The sequence below is a fragment of the Ananas comosus genome, linkage group 1 (genome assembly GCF_001540865.1).
Source record: "Ananas comosus cultivar F153 linkage group 1, ASM154086v1, whole genome shotgun sequence".
Taxonomy (NCBI): domain Eukaryota; kingdom Viridiplantae; phylum Streptophyta; class Magnoliopsida; order Poales; family Bromeliaceae; genus Ananas; species Ananas comosus.
In genome coordinates, this window is record NC_033621.1 from 18,520,380 (window position 1) to 18,536,819 (window position 16,440).

Here is a 16,440-nt window from a genome sequence, read left to right on the forward strand (position 1 = left end):
CCCCTCTGATCTCCTGGTTTTGTGTTAAGGTTTCCATCTTTTGCGGTAGCTGTTATTGTTTGATTGGAAATGGGATTTGACTCGCTGCTTAGCCCGCCGCCTGTTTGATTCTTGATCTGGTTATGGATCTGCTCTACACCAATTTTTCTTTGAATGAATTGGTTTGTATTTAGCCCACCATCATTTTGATGCTTGTTCTCTTTTGTGTTTCTGCTCCACTCAATCTACTACTAAAGCCTTAATTTCTTTTTTTTCTTTTTCTTTGAAAGAATTAAGTTGCTATTTAGCCCGCTACCTGACTGATGTTTTCTCTAGCTATGTTTCTGCTCCACACAATCGATCAAAGTTTGAATTTTACTTTGAATGAATTGGGTGTGTATCTAGCCCACCATCTGTTTGATGCTTGTCCTATTTTATGAATCTGCTCCGCAAAATCGGTTGAAGTTTGAATCTTTCTTCTTGAGTGAACTGGGCTTGTATTGAGCCCACCATCTGTTTGATGCTTGTTCTGTTCATGTTTCTGCTCCGCACAATCTATTAAAGTTTGAATTTTTAATGAGAATTTCATGTGGTGGGTGTGCTTCTGAATTGGTCCTTATTGAACTCGCTACCTGTTCAACAGTATGCTTATGTGTCCGTCCACCGTCTGCTTGGTGCTTGTTCGATGTGTAGAGTTTCCTAAATTTGTTCATTTCGGTGCCTTTATTTTCAGCATATTTATGAGAATTAGGCGCCCTTGAATGGTTTGCGTATGCTTCAGTTATGGGCCTTGATGTGTCCACCTCTGTTTGATGTTTGTTCTCAGTATGTTTCTTATCTACAATCTCTTTTCAAATTGTTGATAAACATATGTGGGTATCATTTAGCACTGCTTTCTGCTAATTTCTCAGACTGTTTGGTGTTGTATTGCTTCCAAAATTTTCAGTTATGGCATGTCGGCCTTCATGTAGGCTAAATGCGACACTTTGGTTCTTTTAGTAAGATGTTGTTGTATATGATACTTCTCTATTTCTACGATTAACTATGTAACCATGAACTTCTTCATCCCAGAATCTATATTTTTGCGCTTTGTGAATTTCATTTGTGGGCGTTACTAAGACCTAAAAAGTAGTAATAGATGTAGTTGGACAATAAATAATGGAAAAATTCTTTTAGGGATGTTGTTATATTTTTCTGTTCCTCTTAGTTAATCAGAACCATAATTTTTTGCACAAAGAAGTGGTTTATCTTCTGCCAAACAATTCTTTGGGTGCTGAACAGTGGTGTATCGATTTAAATTCATATTTGATGGTTCTCTTCGTAGCACTTGAAAATGTAAACTACTCTTCTGTGATTAGTATTTCCTGATAATTGCAACTATATCCAACATTATTGCCGAGCTGTTGTTGTCATCTTGTTTTAGGGCCTTGCCTTCTATTTCAATCTGCTAAAGTTTTATTGAATCGGAACGCCTCAACTTTTCTGGCGACAACTTTTCAATATTTATTCTCAGTAAATTCACCTGCATGTTCTGTAATTATTTGAATGTTACTTCTGTGTTAGAAAAAAAAAAAAATCATCAAAAGTAATGTTGTTTGCAAATAGTTGTTTCTCTGATGAATATGTTGAGATGGTTTTGATGTAGTCTCTCCAGGAAATGGGTGTTAGGTAAAAAAACACATGCGTAGATGCTTCTTGTGAGAAGGATTACAAAGGATAAGGTGAGAATAATCATCTTAAACGCTTTTGAATGTTTTTAACAGTGACATTCTGTGCTGGCATAAGGATTGTTTTGCTTCTCTCCAAAGTTGTAAGGTGCAAAAATGTCGTATTAATTTTTTTTTTTTTTTTAAAGAACTAAAAAAGAAAGAAAAACTGAGAAGAGCTTAAATAATTGTGAGTATATTATTTCTTTTGGAGGAATGGAGAAATGGGCTGGGTTTTCATAATGCGGCCTCATGTGATAGAGGCAATGTATTTTTTTTTTGAGAGAAAGGTAGCACGCTATTTGCTTCATTCAATAAGAGAAATGAACTAAGCGTACAAGGTGGAAGCAGTTTAGGCTTCCGTGAGTGATAGAGGCAATGTGGAGTGAGAATTCTTTAATCTTTCTGTATAATTTTATGGTTTATGGTTTAGGAAGTGTGAGAGAAGTCTGGTTCCAGGATGGAATAAGAACCATTCCTTCCTGTTTTTTTTTTTTTTTTTTTTTTTTTTTTTTTTTTTTTTTTTTTTTTTTTTTTTTTTTTTTTCCTGTTTGGAAACAATATATGCTGATGGAAGTTACTTTTCCTTATTAAACAAACTTTACACTTCCTCGATTATAATTTCATTTCTGTATCTTGGACCAGAAACTTCTATGCGGTTGCTTCTTGTTAGATTAGATACTTATTAAAAGGGGGTGGTTTCAATAGAATCGTTCATTCTCTGAATTTTATCTCGATGGGGAAAACAATAAAAACTTTATTTGTATTGGCTTAATAAAGTTCACTCCAGAACTTTCCGAATCAAATATAATAAATATAGTTATTATTATTCATTCTATATTATTTTATTATATTATTTTATTTTTATTCTCATTTTATCGTAATTGATCTCAGCCCAGTTTTGAATGACTTCAATTTCGATTTTGTTTTTATTACTTCGAACGAAATAACGAAAGTGACTCTTTATGGTCAGAAACGATGTTACCCGATCTACTTTCATCCAAATAAACTGATCCTTGTTGTTTGAGAGGGGCAGACTCCGAATTTGCAAATTCATGAGATGCGCGCTTATCCTTTTGGTTCCGGTATAAGTACAAACTGTCTATTTCAGAAATAGATATAAGTTCAGATATAAGCAAGAATTATATTAATTTTGTATTTAAATGAAAATTAAATTATTTTCGTGAATAAGAAAAATAGCGTTTGTATCGATAAGATGAAATAAGAAGAATAGTGTGTAGTTATAAATAAGAAATAATGATATTACACCTTTTATTATATTTGAATTTAAATTTTTAAAATTTATTTTTATATTTTAAGTTTTAAATTTTAAATTTTAAAATTTAATTTTTAAATTTTAAATTCTAAAATTAAAAATTTAAATTAAAATTTCAAACTTTAAAATTTGAGATTAAATTTAAATTTGAAAAATATAAAATATCAAATTTTAAGTTTAAAAATTTTAAAATATCAAATTTAAAATTTAAAATTTAAAATTAGAATTTAAAATTAAAAACTTTAATTTTGAGATTACAAATTATAAATTTTAAAAATTTAAAATTAAAATTAAAATTTTTAAATTTTTAATTTTAAAAATAAAAATAGGAGTGTGAACAACAATTATTGTAGTGTCCCTGATGTTTAGCTGTCTGAGAGACTTCAGCATCTGTGGCTTGTTGACGTGTTTGGTGGATGTTGGGACAAGTCGGAGTCGTTTTGGCCCGAAGTGGACGCAAAACGGACTCGGCGCGGTGCGAGAGTAGAGTTCTAATACTGAAATCTATAAAGTGCAGGATTTTAGTGTTGAGTACTGGTAACTGGGAGGAGTACCGGTACTTCAGAGGGATTACAAAACTGAATGCTCTTGGGTTTGTGCAGTTTGATGCTCAGTACTGATACCTGTTGATGAGTACCGGTACTGGGACTGCGTACCGGTACTACATCGGGCTAGTACCGGCACCCGGCGCGCAAGTGTGCAGAAAGAGGGCCAAGTATCAGTACCCAACTTGAGTACCGGTACTCCAAAAGGCAAATTGAGTGGGTAAGGGGCCTTTTGGTCATTTTTGTTGGCGATAAATCCAAACCGACCCCCCAGCCTTCTCTCTTTGTGCATGATGTTGGAGAAAACAGGTTAGCTTCCCTCTTTCTCTCTCTAATTTCTGCTCTCCGTTTCTTTGTGATTTTGGAGAGTTGATCTTAGTTTTCGTTCGCTTGTCTTTGGAGGTTTGCGCGTGCACTGTGGTTGAGTCTGGTTGAGGCCGTTGGAGGTCAAGTTAGCACGAGGTTTCTCCTATCGACTTCTAGCCGACGTTGAACGAGCGTTCGGGGTGGGTTAGTGTTTACCGAAATCGTCGGATTTCCTTCTAAGTCATAGAATTGTCAGCATATATTTTTGGCTTTGTACATCATGCTTAGTAGCTCGAATTTATAGATTTGCATGTTTTATATGAAATCTGAATTTGGAGCATAATTTAGTGATTTTAGATGAAGTTATATATACCGAACTGAAATTTGACTTAAGAGAAAACTCGTTAAACCTATACTGTCACTTTTTGAAAGTTAACCGAATTAGCTTCAGAAGCTGTTATTCTTTTATATTACCGCTGTTAGTGCGTAGTAGATATTCAGGTTAGTGTAGGTTGACATTACGCTCGTACTAGAGGGCCAAGCTCGTTTTACAGTAGCATTTAGACTGTTTCGTACTGTCGGGTGTCGTCGGGGTTGACGGTGGACCCAGATGTTTACATCTTGTTCCAGATTGTACCGAGAGCACGTGAGTTTTGGTTGTTAGACCAGTTTGTCCCATTTGCATTGACTATAGCCTGTGTGAGGTTGATTAAGCTCGGCAGAGACACGCTTGTATACTCGGTTAGGTCGCGCCCACGAGTGCCGCTCCGGAGTGAGACTTTACTTACGTTGATGTCGCAGCAGTCCTGTTTTGATAGTGTACTTTGACCGGCCACCCCTATGGATGGTGTACGGTGTAGCTTGGCTACAGATAGGGTGGATCCGTTTGGGCAGCCCTTATGAGATTGGGTCAGTGTGATGCATGTCTATGTCTACAGATAGTGTACGGTGTAGCTTGGCTACAGATAGGGTGGATCCATTTGGGCAGCCCTTGTGAGATTGGGTTAGTGTGATGCATGTCTATGTCTACAGATAGTCTGTGTTGGTTAGTGATAGTATAGTGGCATGTAGCTGTAGAGTTCTTTCCAATTTTTCCTTACTATCCTTTGCACATATTACTGTAGACTTAGTGGGTAGGCCGTTGGGGTCGGTGACGGTACCTACTGAGGACTACTCTGTTTTGTAGTAGTGCTTACACCCAGTTATTGCTACCTCTTTGCAGAACCTTCGTCTGCGGCTGCTGCTGTTGCTGATTCCGACCATGGTAAGGGAGTTGCAAGCTAAATCCCTTCCATACCTGGTCTTTTGCTAGAGAAGCACCCATCAGAGGTAGTTTTGTGGTTTTTCTATATACATACTGTTATGCTAATGGTACTCGCTGGAGTGAGATGGTTTTGTTAGCTTTTGTATGTACAGTGGACCGTTTTATGTTTTATATATACATGTTTCAGTTTTAGCAGTTCTGTATTTTGGTTGTAGTTCCTATTTGTACTAGGTATAGCTATCGCTTCGTGTACACGAAAACTTCCTATGTATACGATGGGTCTGTTGGCATGCCCGAAAAAACGTGATAATCCGGAGCGTGACAATTATTTAAATAATTTAATATTAATTAGATTAATTAATTATTTAAATATAATAATTAGATTAATTAATGCTTTAAAATTATTAATTAGTGTTTAATTAATCTTGTTCTTGATTGTTCTAGGGATAAAGGTGGAACAACAATTACATGCTTCTATCGGATTATAACAGCTTATTTCAACTACATAAGAACTACTATTCCCGGGTACGAGAAATAGCATTCGGGTACCAAACCAACCATGGTATAGTGAATAAGAGTGGAATAGTTGTTCCACCTTTCTCCTGAAACATGGTAGGAACATTCTTAATTAAAGTTTAAATCTAATTTTAATTATTATATTAATTTATTAATTAATCTAATTGATGTATTTTAAGTTATTATCTATTGCTTAAATTGTTAAATAAATAATTAATCTATTATTTATGGTTAATTAGCCCATTAAGAATTATTTATTTAATATGTTTATCTAATAACTAATATTTATATTGGTCAACTAATTAAATTAATTTCTCAATAAATTATCTCACTAATTAAATAATTTACTCATTAATTAAAAAGTTAAGTTATATTTTTTATTTAATTAAAAAATTAAATAATTAATATATTTTTCTGTTATCCTATAAAATATTCATAGCTAATAAAATTTTAATTTATTAAATTATGTTCAATTAATATTTTGATATTAATTAATTAGATAAAATATTATTAATTTAAAATAATAAATACTTTTATTCCCACTATTCCAATCAATAATAATTACTTTTATTCCCGCATTTCATGAACAACTCAATNTTTTTTTTTATTAAATTTAAATATTTTATTTGTTACAAATCTTTACTGATCTACTTTTATGGACTAGAACATAAATACCGATTTTAAATTTGATAAAATTATTAATATATTTAATATTTCATTTACTTAACTCAAAATTATTTAATTGTGAAATTTAAAGTAGAGAGAGAATGAACATAAAAATTTGAAGCTTCGACGTAACATAACATTATAAATTATTATTTTAGAAAAATAACTTAAAATTGGATATAATTTTTTTTTTTCCTTTTTCGGCAGACATGTTCCACTTTTTCTATGGGTGCAGTGCCACAAGGAATGTCAATCCAGTTCACTGTTGGCAAGTCATCTCATACCCGATTTGAAATTTCTTCAAACTCGGCTCTTTGCTCAAAAAACTAGCAGCAAACTCACTTTTTTCAGCTCAATAAAAATAAATTAATAATAATACTAATTATAATTAATATGAATTTTTTATTAAAATTTAACTAAAGCTGGCTGGAAATAATTTTGAGCTGGGCTCGAATTTATTTCAAATTGAAAACGAGCAGGACTAACCAGCTTGTTTTAATTTCGAGCCAAACACGGGCGGGCCTAAATTATTTTAAATTATTTTCGAGCTGATCTCAAGCTGGCCCAGCGCGAGGTGACTGCTCTAGTACCCATCTTTTTGTAAGCTTTGTAATTTTGTGCTTTATGTTGGAAATCATAATACAAATTTAATTAGAGTTTAACTTAAAATTCTATCAGAGAGAAAAATTATCGATAATTTAGATTAGATGAATTTTATTAGTTTAAAGTGTATAATTTATGATTTTATTTTTTCCTTTCTGTCAATATCTCTCTTAACTCTCCGTTAAATCATATACCAAAAAACTTTAGATACCGTACCTATGCTTTATTGAATATCCACTTTAGTATCTTGTGGTTTACCAAATTTTTATTTTGATATCCTGTGGTTTTCACTTTATTATTGATATAACGGAAAAATTAATGAAGCGGATAATAGAAGAAAAAAACGAAATCACAAGATACTAAAATAATATATTTTAAACCATAAGATATTAAGGTGAGAAAGTGCAAAACTACAAGGGTAGTACTCAAAGTTTTTCTATTATTTTATATATTTAGTCATCTTGCTCTCCCATTGTCTTTTTTAATATTATTTTATTTTAGTATTTGATTCTAGATTATAAAGTCGGTATCAAAGCAAATCATGTTTCCAACATTTGGTATTAGTGCTAGGAAGCGCTAGACGACGACGGAGCTGAGATCATAGAGTTATGAAGAGCTAATCAGACTCGAACGGCATCAGAGTTACGCTACGTCAAAGCCAGATAGCTCGTAACTGATCGGTGTCGCTCAAGTAAAACTGAAGCAAAAGAATTGTCTTGAAGGAGTTGGCCTTCATACAACACCTAAGAGTAGGTGGCTGTGAAACTTGATGAAAAAAACGTGCTAGAAGAGATCATGAAAAAAATCAAAGAAGATTTGACCATGTAGTAAGGGAGGGTAGGCAAGCAAGCCGAAGTACGAAGAACTTGGCGAGATCTCTCAACAATAAGATAAAAACATCATCGTATTAAAAGTTACATGTTTGAAATTTAATTTTTAAATTCTTTGAGTTCTGTTATGAATTTGGATTGATTTCTTCAACCTAGCTTATCAATGTTCAATGGAACGAATTTTAAGCGATAAATAATCACTGTTCAATAATTTTTAGAATTCCAAGATTTATGGAATGTGGTGGAGAATAGAAATTATGAGAAAGAATTTAGTAACGACAAAATAGTTCTTTCATATATTTTTTAAGCAATAGATCTGTTGTTGATTGAAAAAATTTCAGTGATAAAGACAGTACGAGAAGCATGAATAATGCTAGCAAAAATTAAAGGAGAAGTTTCTTATTAAGAAGATTAAATTCAGGGAGAATAAGAAATTCAACTCAACAATGAAGATGTGGAAGCCCATTCGAACGATGGATCCGAGAAGCTCATACCTGGAAGATGGCAGATCACTTCGGGGTGAACAAAACCTTGAAAAATCTTCAGCGCTATGTCTATTAGCCTCACGTGCAAAACGATGCGGCAAGATTTGTGAAGGGATGTGTCTTGTGTTATGTATCTAAGCCTGCTAATCGAAAGATGGGCCTCTATACCCCTCTTCCGGTGCCGACTCGTCCTTGGAAAAATATCTCCATGGACTTCTTAGGAGGCCTCCCGAAAATCCGACGGAGTCACGACTACCTTTACATAGTGGTCAATCGATTCTCTAATTAAGATGATAGTACCGATGCTGTGCAAGAAGACAATCACCGGTGAGGAAGCAGCGCGGTTGTTCTTCCAACATGTTTGGACACATTTTGGACTACCAACTTTGATTGTGTCTGACTATGACAGCCATTTTTTAAGCAACTTTTGGCGATCTTTGTGATCCATGATGGATACAAAGCTACAACAGAGCACGGCCTTCCATTCTCAAATCGATGGTCAAACAGAAGTGGTCAACCGTATAGTTGTACATTTGCTGTAAGGATATAACGCTCGACATCTCAAGACTTGGTACGAGAGCCTTCCATACTTGCAGTTCGTGTTCAATCGAGCTATACACAGTTTCACTGGCCAGACTCCTTTTGAGGTGTGCTTGGGTTACTTACCAACAAGCCCATTCGACTTGGTATTCATGGTCGAGCAACCGCAAACCACCAAGAAGAAAAATGAAATTGCAAAGGCCGGCATTGCTTCTTGGAGAGCGTTCAGAAAATGCATAGCGAGGTGGAGCAACAACTACAAAAATCTCAGTAGAAGTATAAAGAACGACATGATCGACATCGAGCTAAGGCAACTTTCGAGAGGGTGATCTCGTCTGGCTCCATCTCAACAAAGAGCGCTTGAAAGGTGATGGTAGGAAACTTAAACCCATTCGCTATATACCTTTCAAGATTCTAAGCAAAATTGGTGAGAAATCTTATCAATTGGAGTTGTTCGCATACATGAAAATATACACGGTCATCAATGTTGAAAACCTAGAATCCTTCGAGCCATCAATGCTGTACGATGAGCCCGGAGAAATGCTGCCAACTGTGGAAGAACTTTGGTAGAATATGAAGAGCCACTAGCTGAGGATACTATTCTGGAACGTAAAATCACAATGGCACGCAAAGGTGAACGTGAATCCTTCCGTGTTAGACAAAAAGGTCAAAACCAAGTGCCGCTAAGTGGTTCACAAGAAAAACTAGGAAAACTCAGTTTACTTACTTATAGTTCTAGATCTAGTCAAAATCAGGGAGCCATGATCCGAGAAGATCAAACATTCCGGATAAGTTTCAACCATTGCAGATAAGGCAGAGGCCGTTCGAACTACTTCGGTTAGAATAAGGATCGAGGTGGTTTTAGTAGATATAAGGCGGAGACCGTTCTAACTACTTCGGTTAGGATGGGGATCGAGGTGGTTTCAAAAGATTAAAATTAGTCAAACAAATTGGATAAGAATAGATCCAATTTGGATAAGGATAAAGATATTATTTTGTTCTTATCTTCTTATAAGCCTGAAGATTATAAATAGGGGTTTCACTTGCTCTTATAAAGTCACTCCAGTTTAGAAAAAATTAATATACAAACTTTTCCATATGAAAAATATTGTGTTCTTTTCTTTTTCTCTTTAATCTGGTTTTATATATCCATCGGGGAGGATTTGTGATATTGCTTCCTCCTCCGATAGATCACGAGATGATATAATACGAAAAACACAATAAATTATCTTAAAAAATAGTGAAGTACATCAGAGAGTTTGCCGAGTTTGGTGTGTCCATGGATTGAAAACATTAGCTGAAAAATTGTTGAATCCACATGAAAACTCTTCAAATCAGTTAAGAAAATACCTCCAATCGCTCTGATTCTATCAAAAAGTTGTCGATTGAAGAGGAAATCACAAGATCTCATCGCAAATTCGAAAGGTTCCTCCACCGTTTGAGCTCAGGATAGATTGCCGATTTATTTAGAGATCGGCGAAGAGGCGGCTGAGAAAGAAAGAGAGAGAAAGGGGAGGGGGAGAGAGAGAAAAAGAAAAGGAGAGAGAGGAGAGATGTGATTGGAATAGTGTAGGATCTTTGGAAGATTTGAGAGAGAATAAAAAAATTTCGTACATCAACAAAAAAGGATAGGTGTAAAAAGCTAGGAGATAAAAAAATTATATTTTGTGGGGCCCATAGTTCTGAAATTATGAAGAGCCCGATTAAGATTTCACTTTTGAATGAAATTGTGTAGATAGTACCTTAAGAGCCTCAAAATATATATATATATATATATGAACTAAAAGAGAAAAAACTATATTTTGTGGGATCCATAGTTCCGAAATTTTAGAGAGTCTGTCTGAGATTCGCCCTTTAATAGAATTGTATAGATAGGAGGGCCCCACAAAAAAAAAAAAGGTTTAGGAGAGAAAAAATTTTGTTTTGTGAAATCCATAGTCTCAAAATTACAGAGAGCCTGGTTGACGGTTCATATTTTAATGGAATTGCATAGATAGTATCATGAGGGCTCCACAGTAAAAAAAAAAAAAATGCTAGAAAAAAATAAACAAAAACTATGTTTTGAGGAACCTATAGTTTCAAAATTACGGAGGGCCGGTTGAGGGTTCGTCCTTTAATAGAATTGTATATATAGATTGGGTTAATGGAGTCATGTAATTTTATTTCTCATCTTTAAAGGATTTTGGATGGCCCTTTTATGATTCTCCTAACGTGTTGTTGCTGCCATTGTATCAAGTCTTAAGAATTTCCCTGAAAATTTTGTACATAGAAAAAAAAAAATTAAAGAAAACTTTAAAACCTATCTTTCGCTGTCACCAACTCTTCTGAGGAGTACTCCACCTTCTTTCTTCTAATTCCATTTTGTATTTATGTACACAAAATTCGCCTTCCAATTATTTTCTGGATTATAAATTTTGAAATATGTGACCATCCAGTTGCCTTCCTCCCCTACAATATTAGGATTATAGCAAAAATTATTTCTTTTTTATTTTGAGCACTATCCAACACAAAGTACGAGTTATCTAATTAACTACGTGACTAAAACAACCAATAAATGGAAAACATGCAAAAAAGAAAAAACAAAATCCGCTGGGGTTCTATTTCATTAGGTAATCTACAACAAAACATGTGAAAAACATCATGTAACGTTTCGTATTAAATAGAAGCAAATCAGTTACATAAGTAATAATAATCAGCATAAACATGTAAAAAAATATCGTCTAACATATTTTGTACTAAACAGAAACAAAAAGCCAAGATACACACACTAACAAAACAAGAAACACCAATCTCTCTCCTTTCTGATCTATTGGATTAACTACATTCGAACTTCGAAAATTCAACCGTTCCTCGTGTTGCAACCCGCTGCGCTTTAAAGGACCGAAAACTGCAAAGGACCTTTTGATATTTTCTTCGTCGCTTCAGCAAATATTTTGTTCAGATGTTCCACGAACACATTGATCAGTGTAAAGCTAAACCTTTTCTAGCTTATCGCTTACAAGAGGGATCATCTCTGCCGGGCTCCTAGGAGTGCGAGGAGTACGGGGAGTCCTTGGAGTTCCGGGAACGGAAGAAGAAGATGAAGACTGCTGCGATAAGAGGTGCCTTACGTAGCCGTAGAAAGTGCATCCCACAAGAGTCACCGTGCATCCAATAGCATTCATACCGGATATTGGGTTCCGGAAAATAAGCCATGACACCAATATTGCTACCGCAACCTACATAACATATTGAAGAAATTGGTGAGAATTGTAAAGAAGGTATTAGGTAAGTCCCTAAAGGTATCAGCCAGATTTCATTTTTGAGATACCCCATTGCTTAGATCGTAACACTTTACCACAGGAGAATGTTCTTTAGTTGTTCGCAAGGATTAGAATCAAAATATTGTGGAAATCCAACACTTTATTTCTTCAACTTTCTTATATAGGGCAGCAATTCCATCCCTGAAGATCGAAACGATCTAAATCTTTTTGGTAAATTGACCGCTAATCCCTTCCACCATAAGATTGATTGCTTATTAGGTTACCTGAAACAGGGCTAAAAATGGTCTTTTGACAGTTAGGGATGAAATTGCTGTCACTTTATCAGGACAGTACCGGAACTGTCCGTACATTTTACTATGACATTGACCAAATTAAATCCTTAATGAGCTACATGATTGTCACATGCTAAATTTTATTGTGGCATTTTTGCAATTCAAGCGTTGAAAATGAACTCACTTTGAGGTTGCCCGCGACATTGAAGGTGACGGCAGTCGTTGAGTGTATGACATAAAAGATGGAGAAGTTGAGACAAAATGCCAACACCCCTGAGCTGAAAATGATGAATAGTGATGAAAAAACAGAATCATATGTGTAGAACCAGTTGGTGACTCCGTTTCCTTCCAATAATACGGCTGGCACAGCGAGTATCATGGTTGCAAAGGGTGCCATGTAGTATACTGTGTTAATACTGGAAAAGAGAGGAAAAATTAGATTCGTCTTAGCGAAGAAAGCCAAAAAAGACAGATTTAACTGGAATTTATTATCTAACCTACTCGGACAAATTTTTTTGTAAGAAAAGCCACCAAGTTTTATTAGATGAAAATTTTGCAAATAAAACAAGTCTCTGCTTCTAGTTTTGTTGATTTACAAGCAAACATAATTAGAATTGTTAATTTTATCCTAAGAACAATAAATAAAAATTTTCCATGTGAATCCATTTGACAAACAAGCGACACAGAAAGTACATAAAAATCAAACTAAAGTTGGATACTCCAGAAAAAGCTATTGCAACATTTGGACTTATATGATGCATCATATCACGATTGAATTAATTTTGCGTGACAGCAAAATAGCTCCTTTTCAAGGACTAGAAAAGAAAGAATGAAAAATTATTACTATTGCTCGATAAAACAAAATAGGAAATTACGATCAATGTCCAGAGAAAGTGCGCATAAAAGTAACATGCCAACATCATCCTCACTGCTAAACAGAGAGAAAGTGATCATTTATCAAAAATCAAAAGAAAAGATTTGCTACCTGTCAAATTTATAACCATGAAGAAGTGACTCTGCTAGAATAGTCTTTGTAGATGTCGCCAAGCAGCCAAATAGTGCAGCACAAAAACCAAAGAGATTGAAGCTGAGCTCTGTTATAGAGGTTAGAAGAATTCCCCCAACAATCGGTACCAAAGAAGCCCATATGCGCCACTCGAAATATTTTCTCCACACTAACCACTGAAGAACAACTGTTTTTGAAAGTAACAAGTCAGAATAGACCCTAGACTCAATGGAAAGAACCAAGCAGGTAGAAGGCTAAATTGCAGGAAAACCCCTTATAATAATAGTGATGATAACTTCACCCCGTGAAATATTGAACTCATATATTAGAGCCTTTCAAGCAATCAATTTGCTCTTTTGCGAATAGGGTAAAATGTATGATTCAATATTCATGGGGCAACATAAAATGTGCAAAACTAATAAGGTGGAGTTTCATACAATTTAGCCAAAGAAAAATGCCTGGAAATGAAGCCATGAAAACCTGTTGTTGCTGGAGTGAATGATTTAATTGTCTGCATGAAGGAGACTGGAATGTAGCGCAAGCTCACGTTTCCCAAAACAATGTTGATGCAGAACACAAAAGACATGGGAAAAATCCTTCTCCAACGGTCCTCAGGATCGACCTCAATTAGTGGCTTCAATTTGAGCACTTTGATAACAACATAAGCTCCAATAGAAGAGCATATGAAGTGAACACATGACACTGTGAGAGGAAACTTGAAGTCTAGTTTCTGCATTCAAAGTTTCCTCTAATGATCACCGTGATTACCGTAACAAGATATAATAGTCTAATGGAAAATTCTCTTTCTAACTATCTGAAAAGTTTGGAGAGATTACGAGGGCAGATATTGTAATTGACAGAGTAGATACATTGAAGTTAGTCAAGACTGCTATAGGAAAATTGACCAAGTTCAATGTGGCTTACCAACAAAAAATTCAGATTTACTAATATCATTACACAATAGAAAAGTGTAAACAACTCTGATCACAAATCATATGGCATGGAAAGTTTTATTAAGTACGCTACCATCACTGTTATCACAATTACTTGTTTACATCATATTACTAATCATAGGTCTGTTTCTAATTTCATTTATGCTCCTAGGATTGGTACACTAAGGCTTCTTTTCCCTTTAAGAGTTTCTTCCTCAATTTATCACAAAGATCCTCATTATATGGAATACAAATCAAGTAAACGAAGCCATAAAATTTGAGATAGAACATGCTAAAATGTTTACCAAACAAAAAGAAACAATTAGACTTCAAATTTTAATGATGCGAAATCATAAAATTTTCAACTTGCTTTTCATAATGAAGCAATTGAGAAAGAGTTTCATTTAGATTTTTTTCATGACACCAAAATCAATAAGAAATCAATTGGCAATAATAATTTCCCCGCAATGTACTCCTATGAATTGTAACAAATGATTCCACGGGCACTTCCTGATTCATTCTTACTCAACAAGTAGAATTGCACGATTTGCATTGATCGATAGAAATGAACATCAAAGGCATCAACCAACCCAGTGTTTTGCGAACAAATTTACTGTCGCCGACATTAAGTGACTCAAGTTGTGGTGGCTCAAAGACTATGACAGGTTACGAGTAATTTTAAAAACAATAATTCAAGTTTCAGGTAGAATTGATCAGCCTAATATCAGATGCGGGATAGAACTGTTGTATGGATTTATTATGTTTTTTTTTCAAAATTTAACTGCACTAATTATTCAGTAGCAAAATGTTAGAAATCTACGAATTATGACTCAAATGGGTAGCTCAAAACCCTGCTATTAACCTTTCGCCTAAGTCCCAGCACACCAATTATAAAAAATATTAGTATCATTTGAAAGATGAGCCAAATTTGTTCAATTATTGTTCAAATAAAAAAAAAGCTGAAAAACAAACATTTTTGTTCTTTTCTTTTTTTTGGCAAATCCATTCATATTTGATAGGCTGAAAAAAAAAAAGAAGAAGAAAACCTTTTTTCACCAAAAAAAAAAAAAGAAAAGAAAAAGAACAAAATACATTGACCAATTTCATAATCAGATCATCATCAAAAAACAAAAATTGAACAATCCAAACCCAGATAACCTAATTGGCGAAGTCAATGATGCATCTAGGAAACAGATCATCCAATTTAAGGAAAAAAGGGTAAAATCATAACTTTTTTCTTCAAAAAAAAAAAAAAGGAAAAAAATAAAAGAATGGACGAAAGGTATACATAAATAAATTAATTAAACTAAACCTGGAAGATCCACTTGTTCATAATGATTACGGTGACGTTAAATCCCCACCACTGCAAAATGGCGAGGATCGCACGGAACGTTCCCTCACTCCCCATCTTACTCTCCTCCATCTCCAACCCCCGAAGGGAACAAAAGCCCTAACCCTTACCCTAACTTCGAACCCCCACAATCAATTCCCCTCAAGAGCAGCGCGATCGAAACCGCCGAAGCTCTAGGGTTTCATATTTAAAGCTCCCACCATTTCGATCCGGACCACAATGCCCAGATCTCGCAATTAACCCCCTCGCAGCTAAAACGCTTCTCCTCTCTCTCTCTCTCCCCCTTTGACTCTAGCGAGAGAGAGAGAAGGAGATGGAGAGGGGTGGAGGTGTAATAACAATAAGAGGTGAGGGGGGGAAGAGGAGGGAGCAGGGAGAGGTCGCATAAAGATTCAGATGGTGCGGACATCCGCATGCGAGCATGTGGGAGAGGGAAGGGGACGGAATTTGATTGTTTTATGCGGAGAATGGAAGTTACCAAGGATTAAAGCAAAAAAGAAAACTACTCCATGCTCCTGCAATGGTAGTGATTTTTATCACGGGGGATTTTGCTTATTTACTTCTCTATTACCGCTCAAAAAATTTAAATTTATTCTAAGTAATTCTTATTTATTACCCCAACCAAATAAAGTCTAAGTAAATGCTAAGAATTTAAAAATATTTGAAGAAAATTTTAAAATTAAATAAGAATATTTTGGTCAACCAAAAATATATTAGATATTTTTAAAATTTTGTAAGGATATATCTGATACTATTCTTTTATCATAAATCATAGTCATCAATTTTATATTACTTGAGAAATTTTTTTTAAAAGCGTCACAGCACGAAAAAATAGTGTTTATACTTTTTAGGCCATCCGTTTCCAAACTAGGCTTTAAAAGGTGAGTAGGGTCCTTTACT

General features: G+C 34.7%; 1 protein-coding gene across 1 annotated transcript; it reads right to left on the bottom strand.

Annotated features, from left to right (window-relative positions):
- LOC109717760 (UDP-galactose transporter 1) lies at positions 11,344 to 15,895 on the bottom strand. Its single transcript, XM_020243655.1, has 5 exons — positions 15,502 to 15,895; positions 13,738 to 13,987; positions 13,237 to 13,444; positions 12,436 to 12,667; positions 11,344 to 11,934 (listed from the first exon to the last, which is right to left on the bottom strand). Exons 1-5 carry the CDS (start codon positions 15,610 to 15,612, stop codon positions 11,689 to 11,691), a joined length of 1,047 nt encoding a protein of 348 aa, XP_020099244.1. The 5' UTR covers positions 15,613 to 15,895; the 3' UTR covers positions 11,344 to 11,688.